Source organism: Athene noctua, chromosome 5 (genome assembly GCF_965140245.1).
Source record: "Athene noctua chromosome 5, bAthNoc1.hap1.1, whole genome shotgun sequence".
NCBI classification, from domain to species: Eukaryota; Metazoa; Chordata; class Aves; order Strigiformes; family Strigidae; genus Athene; species Athene noctua.
The window spans coordinates 10,859,655-10,881,746 of NC_134041.1; the positions used below are offsets into that span (position 1 = coordinate 10,859,655).

General features: G+C 42.7%; 1 protein-coding gene across 7 annotated transcripts in view; it reads left to right on the plus strand.

The window, feature by feature from the left end:
• PIK3R3 (phosphoinositide-3-kinase regulatory subunit 3) overlaps positions 1-18,649 on the plus strand; it is an 81,517-nt gene extending 62,868 nt beyond the window's left edge. For 5 of the 7 annotated variants that reach the window (XM_074906290.1, XM_074906288.1, XM_074906291.1 and 2 more), the window contains 9 exons: positions 1,273-1,384; positions 3,694-3,792; positions 5,220-5,400; positions 6,227-6,352; positions 7,094-7,236; positions 8,373-8,549; positions 9,370-9,444; positions 9,821-9,991; positions 11,423-18,649. In XM_074906290.1, the coding sequence (XP_074762391.1) occupies positions 1,273-1,384; positions 3,694-3,792; positions 5,220-5,400; positions 6,227-6,352; positions 7,094-7,236; positions 8,373-8,549; positions 9,370-9,444; positions 9,821-9,991; positions 11,423-11,624 (1,286 nt within the window). In that variant the 3' untranslated portion in view covers positions 11,625-18,649. The remainder of the gene's footprint in view (positions 1-1,272; positions 1,385-3,693; positions 3,793-5,219; positions 5,401-6,226; positions 6,353-7,093; positions 7,237-8,372; positions 8,550-9,369; positions 9,445-9,820; positions 9,992-11,422) is intronic. The other 2 variants (XM_074906293.1, XM_074906294.1) reach the window with 2 other exon arrangements.
• The last annotated feature ends 3,443 nt before the right edge of the window (positions 18,650-22,092 follow it).

A 22,092-nucleotide genomic window follows, 5' to 3' on the forward strand; every position in this document is an offset into this window, starting at 1 on the left:
AAAGATGGTTGTTTTCAGTGTGTCAGGCCTGCTCGCTGATGCTTGTGTAATCTGATGGCTAGGGCACGGGGCTGAGCACAGATGTTCAGGGCCTGACTTAAAAATGCACTAGTAGCAAATCAGTGTGTGTAGGTGCTTTCTTACTCTGAATTCAAATGTGACCTGTCCCTGTAAAACACTGTCTCATGAAACGCCTGAAAAATGCTCGGTTTCAGTGGCAGTGTTCTTGATGAAGCGTTCAGCCTCTGCAAAGCAGGGGAGAGCACTCAAGACATCTTTCTCAAAGAAAATAGTGTAATGCATTTCTGCTGACAGACAAGTCTCTACCGATACATAAGCATGCCTATGGCTGCTGAATTCCTCCTGTGATAGGGCTTACATTCAAGACCACGATAAAGTTGTTTGAGCTAAAACTGACCAAACAGAGTTTCAGTGCATTGTGTGTATGTCCTTACATTGTGTAACCTGTTTTGAGAACAGAAGTAAAAGCCTGTTTGCCTTGAATTTAGAACAGGGGAGTTCTGGGCAGGTATGCAGTAGGCCTACAGATGTGCAGTTCTGCCCGTCTTTCAGGGTTTTGTAGCATCCCTTTTCCCGTGGTAAACACTTCAGCTATGTAAAGTGGTGCAGGCACTCTAATAATGACGTCATGTCCCCTTTCCCCTTCCTTTATCCCCTTTTTGCCTCATGTCCTGTAGTATTCAGAGAGTCATAGATTTTGTTCCTAACAGGAGTTTAAATGACAAATCTAGTATGAAACACGAACCTTGGGTCTGTGGTGGATATACCACTTCTCTCACTAGGAGCATTTTTCCCTCTGAAGAAGAGCCCACCTGTTCGCTTTCACAGGTTGGTGTAAGGACTGGTGACGCCCGAGCAACTGGAGTTTTTCCACAGTGGTGCACAGTGCTCTCTGGGCCGTGGCTTTCAAACACAATACACCTTTGTAACTTGTTGAGGTTTAGGCGGTGGTTGTCCTTGTAGTCATGCCTGAGCCAGTCTTCTTTCTAACAAGAACTCATGTTTCCTCATACTCCTTCCCTTTCCTCTCCCTCAAGCATGTGTTTGGATTGAGTACCAGGAAATCTGGATCGCAGTGCAGCTGCTGACTTCAGAATTCTTTGAAAATTACAAATTCCTTTTACTTTGAAAGAGCTTGAAATCCATGTTCAACGTGCACGTTTCCTCTTGCTTTTTCACTGTTATATTTCATTATCAGTTTAGCAATTATTTTCCGCTGTTTACCTTTCTTTAATCTGTTCTTTATTTTAGCTCTTCCTCCAAAGCCCCCCAAACCAATGACTCCAGTCAATACGAATGGAATAAAGGACAATTCCAGTTTCTCTTTGCAGGAAGCAGAGTGGTACTGGGGGGACATTTCAAGGTAAGCAATATTACTAAAATATATTATTTAAAATATATTAATATATGTTATTAAAAATACAATAAGCCTGTTAAAATTCAAGAGAAGAAGAACATACCTATTTCAGGCAGCATTTTACAGGAGGGAAACGCTTCAGGACTATACTTGGTAAAGCACCTAAATGCAAGTATTCGCCTGGATTCAGGTCTGTGTTTAAGTTGTTACTGTTCTGGTGCAGATATTGCCAGTCTTGGTGACAGTTATTCTGGGTTTCTGAACTTCCCCAGATACGCAGAGTCTTTTAAAAAGAGAAAATTACTTCAAAAGAAAAGTGCTTCTGCTAGCTAATAAGGCTTTGTAAGCACACAATTCTGGGATGCATGCAGTTCAGCAAAATTTCAGTAGGAGGCTTGCTCAGGATAAAAGGAGTTGCATTGTTGTTTCTTTAACATTTGGTTAAAATTGTATCTGTATTAATTTCTATTACATGGTGGTATAAAAATAGCTCTTACAAATGCTAACCATCATCAGCTGTACTGAGCAGATGATACGGACACATACAAAATAAGTTTTACCTCTTAAGGAAACCCTTTTCTATGCGCTTGAGAAAATAGATGGCTTGGGTTAGGTTCAGAAAATGAAGTGCCAGTTTTTATATACTTAATCGCATAAAAGAACTGAAGTGTCCAGTCATCTTTCTTCCTCTTAAGGCACTTCTGAAGAGTCTAGAGTTTAGAACTGTAAGGGGAGACATGAGCATGCTGGGAGTGTGATCAGGAATTGCTCAGACTTGTGCACATAACACTTCGAAGCACTTTGTCAGATAGAGGCAAGAAGAGCATGTTTGCCATAGTTCATTGAAGTTCTGAAAAGGGAAATAAAGTTTTCATATCTTTATTGTACCACCCTTATCTTTATAAAGCAAACCTGCATAGATCTTGCTTTTGAAGGGCCTTGGCAGTGAGATTTTTCTGTTAATTCTAAATCGAAACAGAGTGGCAAGACCTGATCACAAAACCCACTAGGCAGGGTTTATTTAAAACTGCTTGATATTGGTATCAGTTTATTGACTGCAGATTTGTTCCTCAGTTAACAGTACATGTGATGGCAGGAGCTAATGCAGTGCAAATCACATTGGAGTGGCTTTATTAGATAAAAATGTGATACACAAATGTAAAGATGAAATTGTTTATGATCATAACTTAACAGCCATCAGGTAGATTGCATCAGGCTGGTGAGGCAGGAGCCATGTTTTTCATTCAAGAACTTGTGCTGATAATTTTGTCATGAGCTCCAGGGTGCAACCTGCAGGCATAAGACCAAGCCCTTAGATCATACCTATCCATTCAAAAAGGCGGCCCTTTGGGTTAACTGGGTCCAATCTGTAAAATGTTCTGAGAGGAGTGAGCGAATATGCACATGATACTTAATAGGAGTCAGTTTTACTAGCAGAATGGTTTTCAGGTAGCTAAATCAAAGCTAAGGCTATTTTGTAAGAACACTTTTGTTCCTTAGTATTTGAACATAAAAAAAGCTGCTGTTGATTTTTGTTTGTAAGATTCAAGTAGGCTTCCTACCTTGCTTACATAATGTTGAGACTACCTGATAAACTTTCGTTTCCAAACGATTGTTTTAAAAAATACTTAGTGCTTCTGCGAACCCGTGAGGGAGCTGTTATAAAGTGAGATGTAATCTGGGTGACATGGTCAAACCTGCCAAGACACTTAACTCTTCAGCTGAAACAGTTTTCTTAATGCTTACAGGTATTCACTTTCACAAAAAGATTTCTTGATTTAGCTTAAAGCTCTGGATTAAATATCAGTTTGCTTCAGTTGTAAGTAAGGACAAGTTGCACTGAAGCCAACAAGGTTGTAGTAGTTTAAAACTGCTGTAAATAAGATGAGAGTCAAACTAATAATGAGTCTCTTGAGACTAAAACTGTGCTAAATTCTAGACACCTTTGAGCTATGATGCTAGAGACCATTCCTTAAGTCGGGACTAGCTTCTCAAAGGGCACCTGTTTCCAGCGTGGACTTTAAAACCTGAGCAGATAACAAGGAAAGTTGGTGAACCGAGACACAGCCTCTACTGTTGCTTAAACATAGACTTCTTCCTAAATGACCGTTAACTGCAGCTGCTGGTTTTTAGTATAACTACGTGAGTTCAGACTTACTTTAGATGGCCTAAAAGACTGCAGAGCCTGAGCATGAAAGATGGCCTGATATTTTGAAAATTATGCATGCTGGTGTTACAGCTCCAGTATTGATACCTGTGGCAAAGATAATCATATACTTCATGTTTCTAATTTTGCCTTCCTTTCCATTCTCCAGGGAAGAAGTAAATGACAAATTACGAGACATGCCAGATGGAACATTCCTGGTGCGCGATGCATCAACCAAGATGCAGGGAGACTACACTCTGACCTTACGGTAAGCACTGAGCAGTTGTAATCCGTACAGTAAAACCCTGAGTAGCTAGTTGCTATACCAGTGACAGCAGTGGCTGTGTCAAGCTGACATGGCTCAAGTTGAGAGATGTTCCTAAAGGTACCACAGATCACAGAATGAGCAAATGAATAGCCAGGTCTGATAGTTGGTTCTGTTCCGTGCATTGAATTGTCTCCCTCACTAAACACTACTGTAAGGATCTCTGTGTAGATTAGATGGGACGTGAGGAGGAGAGCCACTCCATAGTGCTTCGTGGTTTCAGATCTGCTAAGGAAAAAGGTATAAACTAAGGCTTTGATTAATGGAAGGGTGTTGAATATCTCATCAGTGTACAGCTCTGGAGAATTGAACACGGTGTCTTTGTGAAGAGTATCTTGTGCTTTCTGATCTGAAGTTTAGGAAATATTGAATTGGAGCCATGTTTCTTTCTTCATTAAAATTGTCTGCAAATGGCAGACTGCCCAGAGCTGCCCCAGCCCTGTCTACTGCAGTTAGGCAGCAGACCTCATGTGACTAGCTGCTGGTGCCTTGCCCAGCCTGTCCAGCCGCTTGCCTCTGCCAGGCTCCCAAGATTGGTTGTTGAGGAAAACGGGTGAGGTACATAAGCCACTGCCTCTGTAGCACACCTTTGGGAGTTACTATGACATGGTAGGTATTTAATCTTGCCTTGAAATGCCATTGTCTTAATGGCAGGTCAAGAGTGTAGTTTAAATTCTGCTTTGACTTCTGCCTTGAGGTTCACAGCTTGTGCACTAAGGTTTGGAATGATTTGGTTATTTTGCTGAATGCAGATGTCTTTAGGAACCAAAACTGAGAGTGCAGGAAGGACAGGACATTGTCTAAACAGTCTGTTGGTGAAAAAAGGAAGATATAAGCACTTATATTTGAGGAAACCACTAGAATGTATAAATCTGGATAATGTGGAGTCCTAAACTTAACAACCATCTTGTAATCCTCAAAGGATTTTGTTTAGGTTCATGTATCCTGTGTTAGCATCTGTAACTCAAAAGAGTTGTTAATCACTGTATACTCGGTTGTATACTCTTAATGACCCCAAACTGCAGGAAATTGTGGGTTTGGGTTTTCATATGGCTCCTTTATTCAGCCTTCAGCATCCTCCTCTTCCCTTGCAAAACTTATGGCAAGGCTAGGTCTCAAATACCATAAGCTGGCTCTAGAAGTAAAGCATAGAAAGAGATTTTCTTTGGGCTTTGCTCCTATTCAAATAATATTTGATGATAATTCTGACAAACTACCAGTATCTGCTGTTATGTACAGAATCCCTATGAAGATATAGTGTCAAAGCCACTTGCCCAGGAATTTCACTAGTGTCTTTGTTAGCAGCCTTAGTCTTGAAGCGGGATAGGAGGTACGCAGTAAAACCTCTGACTGACTGTACTGCTTTACAGGAAGGGTGGCAACAATAAACTGATAAAGATCTATCATCGGGATGGAAAATATGGCTTTTCTGATCCACTGACGTTTAATTCTGTTGTGGAACTGATTAACCACTACCGCAATGAGTCTCTTGCTCAGTATAACCCAAAGCTTGATGTGAAGTTGATGTATCCAGTGTCCCGGTACCAGCAGGTAAGATCTTCTTCATCTGACCCCAATATAGCTGTTAGTGTAGACAAGAAAAAAATTGCAAATGTGTGTATAATCTTGTTTTCTCTGTGAAGTCTGATTTTTTTTTTTGAAAACTGAAAAAAAAAAGTGATTTTTCTATTTGACTTCACTTTGCTCATAATAATGGGTCTTCCAAATTGTCTAGCCATTTAAGCTTCTTCATTTTCCCAAGCTTCCAGTCTCCATCTGAGCAGTCCAAGAGAAGTGAAACCCTGACGTACAACAGACTTGAACCTCTGAGAAGCCTTTTTTTTCCTTGGTCCCTTGTGGACCTGCAGGGCACTGTTCTGGACAGTGTTGGCCTTGAAGAACATATGAGCCATGGCAGCTGCTCACTCTGTGCATAGCCATCTAAATTTTTCAAGAATGTTGGGGTTTTTTTAGTTTTATTCAGTAGCCTGAGACACTGTCCTGCATTAAGAAAAAAGAACTGCAGGTGGTTTTTTAAAAAAAAAAACAACTCTAACTTCATATTCCAAGCAATTCACTTCCTCCTTTCTCCAATACGGGATAGCAATCCTAGACCTAAGGTATAGTGTGGTTTTGGAAGCTTAGTATTTTGGCATAGTTCTTGGTGTCCCATAGTTCCAGTTCCTATTGTCTGTAAACTATGGAACTTGTTGAATAGAGGAAAGGAGATTTAGATACAGTATTTGTGTTCTGTAGAAACCTGGTTATAAAAATGATGCTAATAGCTGTAAAATGCAAATGTGCATAAGTGGAAAAATGAATACTCTTAAGGAAAAGCTGCTTTGCTTGAAGACTTAATAGCTTTTTGTATGTACAGGATCAGTTGGTGAAAGAAGATAATATAGATGCAGTAGGTAAAAAGCTTCAAGAATACCATGCTCAGTATCAGGAAAAGAGTAAAGAGTACGACAAATTGTATGAAGAGTATACCAGAACATCACAGGTTGGTTCTACTTTAGCTATCTGTAGAATCTGTTTCTTGTTTAAAAAGTAAAGAAAATGATTTTAACTTGTTATGGCTAATAAAGGCAGTCCAAGGTCAGAAAATACAAGGAAAAAAATTAGTAAGTTTTGGAATAGAGCAAGGTGGTTTCAGAATTGATGAAAAGAGTATTACTTGTTGCTGATAGTCCTAGAGACATGGTGTAGGGCACGGAAGCGGAGCTGAGCTTCCTAGTATAAGGTAGAGTAGTGATGAAGGCCATCACCTACAAGCTTTGCAGTGCAGACTTCTTCCTTTGCTGCTGAGTATTTCCAGCTGCTGTATGCAGCAGTGAGAACTGTAGAGGGGTTTGTCCAGGTTTTTTATAAAGTCATGTTCAGATCAGATACCAGATATTATGCATTAAGGAAGCGTGAATTCAGTATTTGGACTGCTTCTTGTAAAATAAGATAGTTCATAGATGGGGAGGAGGTTTGCTGGCAGTCTTCCTGCAAGCTAAAATGGAAAATCTGAGTAAAATATTTGAGGGGTTTTCAGCCATGTGGGAGAGGAGGGTAAACTTAGAGGGAGTAAGTCTTCCCTGGACTTCCCTGACTCTACTAGGACATTTCACTAAATTTAAAACTGATTTGAATTGTGGGGGGAGAAAAGTTCATCTTCTCAGTCAGTTTAGGGAACATAATTGGGTTCTTGCACTGTCATCTGTATCATGAACAAATGATGGACTCTTTCCTCACGTAGGAAATTCAGATGAAGAGGACGGCAATTGAAGCATTTAATGAAACAATTAAGATATTTGAGGAACAGTGCCACTCACAAGAGCGCTACAGCAAAGAATACATTGAACGATTTCGCAGGGAGGGGAATGACAAAGAAATTGAACGGTAAGCTCTCAAGCTGTGTTTGCTTACAAGGAAGGACTGGTGTCCACGTTGACACTCCCATGAAATTCTCTTATATAATATTGCATCACATAAAACACTTTGTAAACTCAGTATTTTCTGTGAAACCTTCCTTCAAGGTGTCTGAACCTTCAGTAAAGCCCTTTTCTGTCAAGGAATTGCACTGTAGACAAAAGAGGTGGGAGATCTCTGGATTATTCTCTCTTAACTTCAGTAAATCAAGATACTGTGATGAGGACCAGGAAGGGACCAGGAAACAATTTCATTTGCTTATCCCACTTCTATTTGGGTTTGCTCAGAATATAATTCGGACCAGTCTTTACCTGTAAACTCTGAAATGTGCATAGATCTGGTAAATCTCATAGCCCATAGTCAGTTTTAGCCACTTTCAAAAAAGAGCAGTATTTCATTGCCACTACTTGGTAGTGGCCATCTAACAGAAATTCAGCAAGGGCCTTATTTGAAATGGCCCTTCTGTGAAGATACTAGCAGAAAAAGCTGTATCTGGGCCTTTGAAGAAATGCCAGGTATAATGCCTAACTTGGCACAGTAGGTTAACCTTAAGGAAATTTTTAGACTGAAAAGTTACCTTATTATGTGACTGTGGTGCTTCATTCTCACTAAAGATAAATTAACAGGGGAAATAAGTAATTTTCCTGAATTGTACCAAACATGCAACCTAATTTTGAATGAAGAGACAGGCAGCATTACTTCCTGGTAGCTCTTGGTCAGTAATTGAAGTCTGCATCTGAAATCTTGTTAGTTCTGATACCTGTGGTGGGACTGCGTAATTGATATACCAAAAAGTGAATCTGACAGTTAAGGAGGAATCTGTTCTAGTTTACCCTCCTAGAGATAATTTGTTCCTGTGTCTCTGCCAGAAGGAAATATATTAAGGTAAACTGAAGGTTCAAACTATGCCAAAGGGTGGTAGGCCTTCTGGCAAGAGCTCTTTTCTGACACTCTGACAGTAATTTTCATGTTAAGATGAGGCAGTCAAAGGGAGGAGCTGCTGTTACAGCAGTTCTTGTCATATTTTTATATAAGTGCTACCAGTAAGGTTCAGTCCTTCTAGAACTGGTTTGGCTTCACCTCTCAAATATTACACTTGTTTGCAGGATAATGATGAACTATGAAAAATTAAAATCACGTCTGGGTGAGATCCATGATAGTAAAATGCGCCTGGAACAAGATTTGAAGAAGCAAGCTCTGGACAACAGGGAGACTGATAAGAAAATGAATAGTATCAAGCCTGACCTAATTCAGCTCCGCAAAATCAGAGATCAGTATCTTGTGTAAGTAAGCCTGACCTGTACCTCGGGATAGTGTCTCTGATTAACCTGATTAATGACTGTTTCCATAAGAATAATGGGAATTGAATTGTCTTTTCATAACCAAAGTTCTGTGAGTGCTAAGGTACTATATTCTGGCATGGGATGTCTGAGTAATTGGTTGGCCTTTTCATGACTTAAAGAGCCTTCCACAACTAGGTGCACATTCTGTAACTCCTGTAAATAAAATATTTGAGATAAATAAGTTATAGACAAAAGCTGTGCCTGCTAATACAACAGAGTTTAGTACTTTTTGTACTAGGTGTGGCAGATGTTGCTCGTACCCACCCTTGTCTCTGACACCCCTGTTATCCAGCTCCGAATGTCCTTGGGCTGGACTCGGTGCACTAGGATTCTGGCAGAAGACAGAGGGAAACATGCTGTCTCAGAAGGTGATGTTAGGACATTAGAAGAAGCCAGTGGCAATACCTATTTTCTTTTCCCAAGAGAAACAGGCAGTTGTCACAATTTGTATTCTGCTTCAGTTCTGGACTGCACTGTGCAAAGGCAGAACCTCTTCCTCAGTTCAACCCTCTGCCTTTGTTTAAGAGGTTGCTTGATGGCTCCTTTCTGCTCTGTCCAGTAAAAGGGGCATCTCAGAAGATATTGCAAGGAAGCGCTCTTGTGGAATCCATGGTCTTTCTATGAATTTTGCTACTGGAGAACAAACTAATCTCCAGACTGTTTCTTTGTGGGACCTTGTGTCTGAGCTTCAGCTTGCTCAGTAAAAAAATCCATACATGTACTCTGGAAGTAACATATTAATGTTCTCTTCTTCTGACAGATGGCTCAATCACAAAGGGGTGAGACAGAAGCGAATAAACGACTGGCTGGGGATCAAAAATGAAAATATTGATGAGTAAGTGTCACTATACTTATGATTTTACTGAGAAGTGTTCCATTAATAAGTGTTTTCTTTTGTGGGGGTTGGTAATACGAAACACCAATTTCTCAGTAAAGCATTGTAGAAAAAGGAAGGACTGCAGAAAAAGGGAGAAATTCCCTAGGGGAACTCTGTCGTGTGAGGCAGCAACAACTCTGGAATATTTAGGATTAAATAAAGTTGGAACAATTAAGTTCTAAGTTGAAGCCTTTAATATACGTTCATTAGGAATCTGACTTCCCAACTTGGGTATGTTCTGGTATTTCTTTGATTTCTGCAAAAGTAACTCACTGTGCTTGTTAAATCATTTACTGACCATTGTTTAAGTTAACAAATTTATCCTGTCTTTCAGCACATACTTTGTGAATGAAGAAGACGAAAACCTGCCACATCATGATGAGAAAACTTGGTTTGTTGGGGATCTCAACCGTATTCAAGCAGAAGACTTGCTCTGTGGGAAGCCCGATGGAGCATTTTTAATTCGTGAGAGTAGCAAGAAAGGATGTTATGCTTGTTCTGTGGTGTAAGTCTATTTTCCTTTTTGTTTCAACTACTCAATTCATAAGTCTCTACCACAGCTCTTTATTTTGGAGAACAAAAGCCAGGCCTAGCCTAGGCCTACCAATTGGAATGTGTTGCATGTTTGCAGGAAGACTAGCATGGTAAACGCTTTGTTGCAAAAATGTGCTTTGAATATGCAATAACTGTAGTCCTAGAAGTCTCTTCAGTCACCACAGTAGCTAGTACAGAATTCTGAAATATCCCAACTTGAAGTTCTACAGTTGTAAGTAAATTAAAGCCAAATTATCCCACACTCTTCCTTGCCAAGGAACACATGGCAAGAAGAAAAATGAGGTTGTAAAGCTGTAACATCTTCCGTTCTTATTTTCAGACATGGCCAACTCTAGATGCTTTCTCTTGTATGTTTAAGATAACAGTGGTGATGCTTCAGAGCAGACATTATTTGAGAGCAGTAGTTTTTATGACATTCACACAGCCTTGCTTTGATTTCTTGTGTTTCACTTCATTTTATGCCAGTGTAATGGCAATCAGAAATACTCTGATTCCATTATCTAAAAACCCTTCAAGCCTGTTCTGGAGTGCAAAATGGCTTTCACTGATTTGTTTCACATGAGGTTAATTGCTTCTGAAAGCAAGTCTGGGAAATGAATATGTGAAGGTATATCACCTCAAGGTAACTGAAGATGGTATGTTCAAGATACTGTTTGTCACAGTCACCAAAGGGCTGGGTGCATCAGATACTTTTGCTTGGTTGGTATCATACTACAAGCTAGCAAAGGGATGGCATAACGTAACCTGTTCCTACATGTGACTTGGATTGTAATAGGCTCCAGTACAGGGATTACATAATACTTGATCTTTCTGGCAGATAAGTTTTTTTCTAGCAGCTTTGGAAATACTGTGTTGCAGTAACTGCTTTGCCAAGTTAGGGACTCAGTTGCTATGACTTCAGATAATGAACCAGCTTGAACCCATGCCATGCTTAACATTAAAAAATGCACACTGAAGGTTAGTGCTCTATTTCATTAAATACTCTGTAGGTCCTGAGAATTTGTGGGTTTTGGCTGCTTCGCCTAGCGGAAAGGTTTCCAGATAAGTTGAGCATAAAGTCGTTGCTGACTTCAGGTGCTTATCTTCTTGGTTAAGCTCTTGACTTTTTTTCCAAGAAACATTTGGAGAACAATGCAGTAGGGAATTGTACTGCTGGGATAGAAGAGGCCTCTTATGTGGATTATTATGCAAGAGTGTTTAATCGCATGCCCTGAACCACTGTTTCTTCACAGACTATATTAATCTCCTCTACTTGCATGTACTGGGTCCTCCATTATGTAATTTAGTGACTGGCAGGGTTGCTGCGTTAGTTGATTGTTAATAGTGTGTCACTTTGGGTTTGTCCTTTGATGTTGAACTCTCCTGTTTCCTTGCCTTGCAGAGCTGATGGAGAAGTGAAACACTGTGTGATCTACAGCACTCCAAGAGGTTACGGGTTTGCAGAACCATATAACCTGTACAGCACGCTTAAGGATTTGGTTCTTCATTACCAGCAAACATCCCTTGTCCAACACAATGATTCCCTAAATGTCAGGCTTGCCTATCCTGTCTACGCACAGATGCCCCCCTCTCTCTGCAGATAAATTTTGGGGAGGAGGAAAGTGTTGGCTATCTTGGATTCTTTTCTACAATTTTTATTAGAACTTGGAGGGCATTCTTTCTCCTTAGACTGCTTGTTTTGCACAAGAAGTGATTCTGTGAATGTGAATCAAAAAGAGGCCTAGCAGCAACAAGACGACAACTTGGGTGTAGGTGTCCTGGTGCTACCTTAAAAGCTCAGCTGTGCTTTTACACTGATACTTTTGTTTCCTTATGAGGGGAATAAACTCAACACAATGCATACAAAAATACTGGAAGCAAAACATCATTTTATGGAGATAATTTTTTGCCAGGCACCTTCAGTGGAACTTCTAATTGGATTTTGTTTTCTCTTGTTCTTGTAGAGACAATTTGAAGCCTCTGTTTGAGGCATCAGTAATGTCTTTCAGTCTTAAACTCCCAAGAAACTAGGGGGGAAACTCTACCACAGCAATTCTTCTCTGTTAATTTTAGCAGCTTCACTGCGATTCAGCCGAACTTCCAAAAGAGGGCTTGTCTTGAGGTAGCATGGAATTTGGTGAGAGAAGACCAAAGGAATCATGGGAAAGCTTCAGGTTTTTATTTAAATGGAAAAATGCTTGTAAAGAAAACTTGTTTTATTTTTTTGCCAACAGTAACAAAGTTTTGGTTTCAATGGCACTACCGGTCTTCACTTAAAGGAAACATTTATAACCAAATTGAACATACCAAAACTTTGTTTGTTGCTAGATTGAGCACTTATGGGGAAGGTTGCATTAGCATCTGCACATACTTTCTACACCAAAACTTGAAACAAATAAAAGGAAAAGCTAAACATTGTGTGACTTCAAAACACTAGATTTGTCTGATCTGATGTAATTGCTCGCTCCTCTTTTTATTTTTTCCACTTACCCCCTTACTCCCATTCCTCAGCTTGGGATTCTGTTTTCAGTTTTTAGTGATACTGTGCTTCAGAATGTAAACTAGAATGAAGCTTGCACTCATCTGTTGCAGTTCTCTTGCTGAACAATGACAGACTCTTTTAACGCTTGATTTTTGGTATAGAAGAGGTAGATGCAATTGAATGCTTCTGGATGGCTTATTGTACCAAACTCTTTCATGAGGTGTAGTCATTTCCAGTTGTATAGAAGCGAGCATGCTAATTATAGATCTCCTCTGATTTGTTCTTTGCAAACTAGGTTCTGAACTCTCACGCCACTGCAGCCGAGCAAGATTTTACACTGGTATAATCTAAATTCCCTTGTAGTTATTTTGGACATGATGCAAAACACAGGAAGGGAAGAGAGCTGTGCTCCTCAGTTATTGGGTGTCTGGTACCATCCTTTGGCAAGGGCTGCTGTCAAATACTGGCGTGGGTAGTCCTGGGCTTCGTCAAGTACAGCAATCATCCAATAAATCCCCTCCCTGGAAAGTATACAAAGCAGCTTATTTCCATTCCTTAAGCTTCTAAAATGAAAAAGAGCTAAATTTGGCAAACTGAACCACTTGGCATCAAAGCACAACTGGCAAAGTAATTGTTCAGTATGCAACCTTGAAAGTTACTTTTGTTCCTATTACTGGAAGCAGTTTCCTTGCAATGCACCCATTGTGCGGGACAGGAAGCAGACAGTCATGCAGGTCTGAGAATGCTCTAGACCCGTTTCTGACCCTGGGGCTTATTTCCTGTTCAAATGGGGTTTTTTTCTATGCCTGGGCAGTAGTGCCAAGCTTGTTGATCTCTAATGTTTACACTAGAAGTATTATTTCACTGAATGTCATGAATTTGCAAGCAGGGAAACGACAAGGCTGGAGCACTGACAGCCATTGCAGGAAGGGTTGTCTGGTTGCCTGGCATGCCTGTGAGATGTTTTATTTTGCACTAATGACCCTGATGCATCCTAGGCACTTTCTAATCAGCCAGAGTGCAATCTTCAGGCAAAGAATTGTGTCGATGCCGCTTTTCTAATTAAATGAAACACTACAAAACTTAGCCAAAACTGGGTGAGAGAAGAAAAGTCACAGAAGCTGCTAGGTCAAAGTGACCCACATCTGCTCACTTGTCCCTTCTCTCCCGCCTTCCCAAGAAAAGGAAAAATGAGACGTAGCCTTTGCTCGTAGTGAAAATCTGGAATGGATTCCTTAGTGGTATATGGACATGGAAATTTTTCTTTTTAAAGAAACTTGCCCTACCTCTTGGATAATTTGCAGTTCTAATCTGGTAGCTGTAAAGCTGTCCTCCTCACACCTCTTGTGCATCTAGCATTCCCTTGGTGTTGGGCTGACTCCAAATGCCTGGTGAGAGAAATAAGTTCAAAGGCATAAATGATAGCCAGGTGCCTCATGCATGTGGAAAAACCTGTGCAAGATGAGAGTCTGATTGTTTTCTCTGCCTTTGCAATCTTGCTGGGCTTTCTTAATGTTAGCATTTGAGGCTGATAGGGCACGTATTTCTGATCCTGTTTTTGTGACGGAGGCAACCCGGCTGAAGTGTTTCACATCTGCCCTGTTTTTAGGTAGGGCTCGGTTTTGTTTTATACAAGCGCAGGTCTACTTTCAGGCTCATAAATCCTGGCACACCCTCGCAGTACTGACAGCAGTGGGATAGCAAAGCGGGACTGTCTGAAGTTTCCCTGTAGTGGAATCTGACTGATCCTGTGAGGTCTTGGTCCAGGCTCCGGCCTCAGCTCTGCCAAGGTAAATACAGTGTAATTCCATTGGCGTCCGTGAAGGTAGCTTGGCTTTATAGTGGTGTGAGTGAGTTGGGATTCTGGCCCCTTGCTCTCCGAGATCCATTTGCTAATTGCAGGTGATGTATTTGCTGTGAATGATGCACTTGGAGCCAGTAAGCCATCTTGAAGCATTCTTTGAAATTCTGTTTTGCCCAGACATTCAGATCATGGCTATGGGTAGACTAAGCCCATGTTCCTTGTATTTGGCTCCATTTTCCTCAGCAGCCTCTCCGAGTCTGTGTGTTGCTGCTGTATCTCTCTGTGTTTGGTTTAGGCGCCTAAGTCCAAGCTGCTATAGTTGCTCCCCTTTGACTCTCCAATGCTGTTGCACAAATTCCTTTTGCATCCATTTTGCACTTGTAGGGCAAACGGAAAATAGATATAAAACAGACTGACCTGTAGCTGGTGTGATCCACAGGGCAAGGGCTTCGTCCTGCCACGCTCACTGTGCTCGGCCTAATTCTGTTCACTCAGTAGCGTTAGACCTGTGAGAAAACTCACGGCTTCCAGGAGCTGGTGTACACTTGCATGACTGAGAAATCAGAAATGGGCCTGTGAAGTGCAGGATTACACCCTAGTATGAAAAGCAGCTGTTAAGCCTAAAACAAACACAGGAAATGTGAACATAAAGGCAAAACAAAGGAACTCAAGTTCTTTTGAAACAGTAGGTTGCAAGAAGGTTTTGGGTTCAAGAGTCAAAACGTCAGGAGGAGGAAAGGGGGGGAATAGTCTCACTGTTGCATCAGCCGTCTGTTATCGGACTGCAGTTAGAGGAGTACTGATCTCATTGACCCATATTGTATTAAATATATATGTAGAGTTAAATAACTTTTGCACAGTGTTAAATGGGGGTGGGGGGAATGTTGAAACTCAAATATGCACAGTTTCTTCTAATCTGTTCTGAAGTATATTTGCAGGGATCAGGGGTGATTCAGTATTTTGTATTTGTATGGATGGAAATCAGGTCTACTTCCACAGTTGCCATTGGCCCCATTGTGTCAGCCACGAGTGCCATGTTTTTGAAGTTAGTAAATTATAAATCTTTTCCCACTAGTTTCTTTATTAATTACAAGTAATCTTAGAATGGGAAGAACCAATCTAGAAACAGAGGGATGTCCTGACAGATGCTTCACTAATATGTGAAGCAGTAATATGTGACCAGCCACTTTCTGATACTGGAGTGCTCTAGATTTGTGGGTTGTACTTTGGTTTTTGTTTTTTTTTTTTTTTTTTTTAATTCTCATCAGCAGTGGATTGGGTTGCTGCTTTGCGTTGTTGGTAGTTGCAATCTAGAGTTCTATCCAGTACAGCCCTCTGTCTTATGCCAAAAATAAAATGCTCTTTCCATTCTCATCCCTTTTGATGTGGCAGATGGTCAAGAAGTTTTCCATTTAATGTGATGGGCCTGATTCTTTTCTCGCTGACACTAGTGTAAGCAAGACTTCCACAACTGAAAGCCATTCCCAGGAAAAGAGCTTGTATTTAATCATACCTGAAGTCAAGTCACAGCAGGGCAAAATCAAAGTTTGTCTTTTGCAAAGCCAGGCAACTATAATGGGGACTGTGGAAATGAATGTTGACACTTAGTGCTGTTTTGGGGAGGACAGGGGAAGGAGGAGAGTCGGGGTTGCCCCAAATCCCGGGCTCTCTGCAGGCTTGGGTGGCACCGTGTCCGTAACTGAATGCTGTGGCTGTTTAAAACAGCAGAATTGCTATAGGAGTGTCACATCTTAAGTTTGGAAAAGCCCCTTATTTGGTACTTGAACAATCTTGCTTCTGTTTTTGAATGTCTGTTTATTTTTTATTTTTGTTACACTAACAGGGAATAAAAATCTGAAATGTTAGTGAGTCTTGTATGCTTGCTGCATTGTGCAGACATGAAACAGGTACTGCTTGTGGATCAGGAGGGGTAAGAGACAGGTTCAAAATGCAGTTTTACAAAGCACTATGATGTGTTAGGGGTTGTTTTGTTTAGATCATGTTTAAAATCAGATTTTTGTAGGTGTAGTTTCCTTATGATTTATGTAGTATCCTAAGATTTGCAACTTCTGCTTTTGGAACAGCAAAAATCAAAGTAACATTCCTGAAGAACAAAGATGCTGTGAGGGGAGGGGGCTTAGGCTTGCTCAAATTAAGTGTTCAAAGCAAATAGCTTTAATGAAGAGGAAGGGTCATCATCCTAAAGCATCCCTCTGGTTGTAGTTTGATGAAGCAGTAGACAGACCAAGAAGTAGGACCTCTGCCTTGAACCACAAAAGAAAGAGGAGATGCCAGAGCAGACCCTTCCCTTTAGAATCATTGGCTGTACTCTCCTTAAATGTGCGTGCAAGGAGATAGGAAGTTAATAGAAGTCCTTAAGGACTTGCTCCTCTTTCTGTATTGGAAGGGAACTTGCACTGCTGATCCCCTCGTTTCCCTTGGCACAACCCGTGCAGCCAGAAGGGAACCAAGTTACTAGCCCAAATAAACGTGGGCCTGTTCGTGAAGCAGCTCGGCGAGTTAAGTACTGCATGAGGAGTAGCTTTGGATGGGGTTAGATGAAGTTTGTCCAACATTTTTGTGAATCTTGCATTCTGTGGGCAGAAATACTTTCCACCGAATGGGAAGGGAAAAAAAAAATCTCTCTTGAAATCTTTTCAATTCCTTCCTATTTGTTCACAGGGGCAGATAGGGACCTTTAGCTTGTTAACTGTTTAGATGATTGCAGTGCTTGAAGTGCTGGTCTTTGGGGCTGGCTCCATACAATTAATGCAGAATTTGCTTTTTGGGGTTTTTTAATTGCCATTGGCATAGACTTGCCATATTTTATGACTAGACTCACCATTTTTTCTAAAATTTGCCTTTAAAAAATGTACTATGAGCTTGAGAGGCAAAAAAAAAAGTGAGAACAGGCCCTTATTGATATAAAAAAATGCCTCGTTGATCAACCTGTATTAGAGAAAGCAGCTTTAATTTGATGCCTCCCTCCACCACCTTCCCTTGGGATTGCTTCGGTGAGATCAGCGTTGGCAAACAAAAGGGGGGTATTTCCCTCTGTCTCAGCAGCGCTGTACCCACGTGCTTTCCAAGTGCTCGTAGCAAGGGGCGCGGGATCATTTGGAAAAATGATTGCATCCAAAGACAAAAAATGTCTCCAAGGGTGAATATCACCCCCCCGGCATCAGTCTCATCGCTTCAGGGGAGTTGTAGGATGCTGGGGCCAGCCGTGAGCTGCCCCCGGGTCTCTGTCAGGTGCGGTGGGGGTTCACGTTTGGTCAGCTGGTTGGGGTTTTGGTCTGTTTTGTTTTTGTGAGTGACTTCTACATCCAGCAAAGATATGTTTGATGAAACCTGTTAATTTTGTATATCTGGCTGTTTATTGCACCACGGGATTGTAATGGTCTGCATCATCTGTGTGTGTGTGCGCGTGCGTGTGTGTATATGTACTGTATGTATATAGATATATGTAAAATATATTCACGTACACATTTATATGCATTAGCTGTAAGTGGCACTGCCCCTTAAAAATAAAACAAAATTCACTGTTAGCACGTTCTGCCATGTGTTTAGGCAGAATTGGCTTGTTTTTGTCAAATGAAAAGGAGTTTATTGTGTTCATCTTGCATATGTGCTTCTGAAATGCTGAACTCTGGATTTCCTTGGGGGGTTACTACTTTATTTGTAAACCGAATTGAATTGGAGTGTTACTTACTCTAGGACAAAGCATTCAACTTTGTTCCAAGCAAAGGTTTAGCAAAAGAAACCCTCTCGCTCTCCTGTGAGATGCAGTGAACGTTTGCACGTTTCATTAGACTCCCAGACCCCCTGTCCAGAGCTGATGTGCAATGGGTGGTGTTGGTACGTGTCCCTTAGTGAGTGGACTCTTTGTATAAGGTGTGGTTCAATGTAAAGCATGAGTGGGTGTTTGATCTTGTATCGAGGGCTGAAATAACAGCACACTCCTTTGTAAAACCTTTGCATCAATGTTTCTGCTTTTCTTTGACTTCTATTTTCTTTAAGGGAAACTGCATCTGTTAAGAACCTGCTTCTCCAGAAGCTATTGAAATATTTTGTTTTCCGGATGAATTCCAGCATGTAACTTTGGTACTCTTGTTTGTTATTTGTGTAAAACCTGTTCTTCTGTCGTTTATGGTGTAGTCGGGTGGGGGGGTGGGGGGGGAAGAAAAAGAAAAAAAAAAATTCATGTAGTTTAACTTTTAAAGAAAAGAAACAAACTGCTTCATAAGGAAACCAATTGTATGTTAGTGTTTTCAGACAAGTCATCCTGTAGTTTCTAGCTCAGTAATGCAACACTGTACTTGTCACCAGGTGTGTTACAATTTTGCTGTACTTTCTTTTACTAGATGGTTGGGCTTTTAAATCCCAGACACTAAGCATCCTGGGCCTACTTGCTCTAGATCAAAAAAAATGCAATAAAAAAATTGCAATAAAGCACATTGACATGTAATGTTTTAGAAGGATGTACTGACAGCTGTTTCTAATAAATTCAGAACTGCAGCGTGGTCAGGCTGTTGTGGTGTTAGCTGTGTTTGTGTCTCCCGGCCGAGGCCATGCGCATCATCTTTAGCAGACTTTAAAAAAAGACTTGCAGAGGTCCAGTTCACTCTCGGCTGGAGCTGATCAGCCAGGCCACGAAACCCTCTCCGGGATGAGAGGGATACACGTAGCACACATGCTTAATGGAGCCTTCCCTCCATTCCTTTTACAGCATCTGTAGAGAGAGCAGGAGCCGTCAGCGCTGTTCTTGCATGCCTCATTTCTTCCTCTGCCGTCAGGGAAAACCACGTTTGATGACGCCACTCCTGGTGCTGGGCGGGGAGCAGGGGCTGCAGTGTTGAAGCAGCTTCAACTCAGCTGCATCCATTTGCTTGGATCCTTAATTTTGTAGGAGTTTTAGAAATCACACTTTGGTTTCCCAGTTCCTTCATGAGCACCAAGCACTGGGGCCACTGAAAAAGGGTGAGTTTGCAGGTGCTGTTGCTGATCCTCTTCTCTTTCAAGCACAGGTGTAGCAGGAGCATCCCAACAGGCTCAGGGTCCAGGCACTGCTGCACCCACAGTCCCAGCATTTATCCAGGCTGCAGAAAGCCCTGTGCTGGGCTGCAATCACTGGCTCTGCTGCAGCCACGGGAGATCTGGGGGGGTTACCACAGCAGCCACCGCTCCCATAGCTGTTTTTTATTCAACGTCTCAAGAGCTGCTGGAGACGCACTCAAGGTGCATGAGGCAGCCTGAGGGTGGCCAGCCAAGGGGCTTGGGCTGGGGCAAGCGTGAGGGCTGACACGGGCAGAGGATGGACTTGACCGCTCAAACTTAGGATGTGGATGCCATGCTGCTGCAGCATCCTTGGACAATGAGGGCAGGGTCAGAACTGGTTTGTGCGGGGCTGGGCTGGTCGCAGTTGCAAGCGGCCCAGTGTTTTTGCAACCCAATGATTCGATGTTTCTGCAGACTGCTGAGCAACGTTTTTCCAACCTGCTGAGTTGACCATTTAGAAAAAAAATGCTGTGCTAGCATTTTCTCACATTGCAGAGTAAGCCCTTTTGGCCACTGAGTCAGCATTCCCTCCATCGCCTGAGCCACAGGCCCCTCTGCCAGCAGGCAGGGAGCACCAGAAAGGGCAGAAAAGCCCCTGGTCATGGTGCAGGGGAGCAGGGAGCACCTGCATGGGCCCTGAGGGCTTGCTCCGCTGTCTACCTTTATACCTAGCAAGGAAGATGCCCCATGTTAGAGCACCTGGAGTTCAGGTCCGCTCTGCTGCCCGCAGTTCTGCCCTCAGGGATAGGGCACAGCACTGGAGGGATCAGGAGCCATGTGGCTCCAGACCAGTGAGCTCTGAGCGTTGTGGGCCAGTGTCCACTGCATCAGGAGCCCTGGGCACCCAAGCGGGAGGAGAGCGAATGGGAAACATCAGCAAGAAACAGAGGACTCTGCAAGATGCTCCTGAGGACTGACTCTTTTTTATTATTATTTATTTCTTTTTAATAAAGGCTAATGAGGTAGAATTACAGGAAAGATGTAAGTCACTAATTGGCGAATCATTTTTCGGGGCTTTGCCAGACAGTTCATTTCGTTATGAAAACATTACAGCCGGGAGCCGGCATAGGAAATTTCCAAGCGGCTGTGCTGACTGGATGGAAAGAAAAACACCTCCCAGCTCAGATGTCTTCTCAGAGAAAGGGCAGATCGCTGGGATTTTTCCATCCGCTGCAGAGCTTCCTGCAAGTCCCCTGGGTTCAACCCCCAGTCACACACGGGGCCCTTCCCGGGGGCAGGCGACACAGGGCAGGGGTGCGGGATGGATAGACAGATGCCCCTGGGATGCTTTCATGGAATTTCAAGTTCCCCCAGGGCAGGAGCCAGTTGTAGTGGGGGATTCATGGGAGGATCTTACTCATGGGGAAAAACCTGAGGTGAAAAAAAGAATCTCCAAAAGCCTGTTCTCTCATCTCATCTGTAGGGCACCAGGGTTTAGTTCGAAAGCCTGGGCTTGTTGCAGCAACTGCTCTGCTTCTCCTCCTTGGTTTCAGCTCTCAAAACACAAATTTTAGTCTAATAGTTAATACACACCGTGTTGCTGGATCACAGGAACCACATAACCACAGATATATTCATAAGTAAGTGGCAAGGCAGTTAAGGTGGGCTGCATGGTGCCTTGAGCTGCCCAAAAGGGTGGGGCGTTCCTTATGGAAGCCTCGAGGGACAGGGCTGCCTGTCCCCTCCAGCTGGCTCCAACATGCCTGGCTGGTGCATGGGACCCATGAGGCTCATCTGCCATGAACAAAGCATCTGAGCATGGAAATGCAGCCAGGACAGCTCCTTCTCACACCAGTCCCCACCATGACCAGGGTGTGGGTGGGTGGAAAGGTGTGAGGAAGGCGGGTGCAGTCTGCAACCCCAGGCAGTGAGACCCCCCCCCTCAGGGATGCACAAGCTGGCCAAGCCCCAGGGATACATCAGGAGGATGGAGGAGTGTTCAGCCCACCATGAGCCACAATTCCTCCCAGTGAGATGCAGCATTTCCCTCTCTGGAGCTTCAAGTCCAAGCTTGGAGCTAGGGGCCGGCAGCTCTCAAGTAAATTGGTGAATTAGGGTTGGACACAGACTCAGAATCCCCATTTCATGGGAATTCTCGTCATCTCACTCACCGGGCTTTATCCAAATTGGAACAAAATGTTAAAATACAAAATTTGACTCTGGGCAATACTTTCAAGGGGGAAAAAAACCCACCACAACAATTTTGGCTCAGCTGGCACAATCCCACACCAGCATTATCCCTTCTCTACTGATACAATCCAAACTCCCAGGGAGGTTTGAAGGATGGAGGCTTCACCCACCCAGAAGATAAACTGCTTCACTGGCTAGTATTTTCTCCCTGGATTTTAATCAAATCTGCAATTTCTGATGGCCAAACTTTGTCCCTGGGGAAATCTGGATTTTGTGCAGAAGTCGTGAGTAGAGGACAAGCTGCCAGGGCACCCTCTGCATGGCAGCTTTGTACTCCCTGGGGCAGAGGACACAGTGGAGCAGGGAAGGAAAAGTGCAGATGACCAGCCCAGGCTGCTGCCCGCCCTTCTGCCCCCAAATCCATCCTTGGTGGCAGTAGTGGCTGCCGGGAAACATCTCAGCCACAACAACCTGGCCACTCTCCCCTAGACTGAACACTGGCTTGTGGACCACAGAGCGAAGCCTGGCTCCAGCTGCCATGTGGGCTCCCACTCCCCTCCGCAGTGCCGTCTGCCCCCAAAGACCTTTTCCTTCCCCA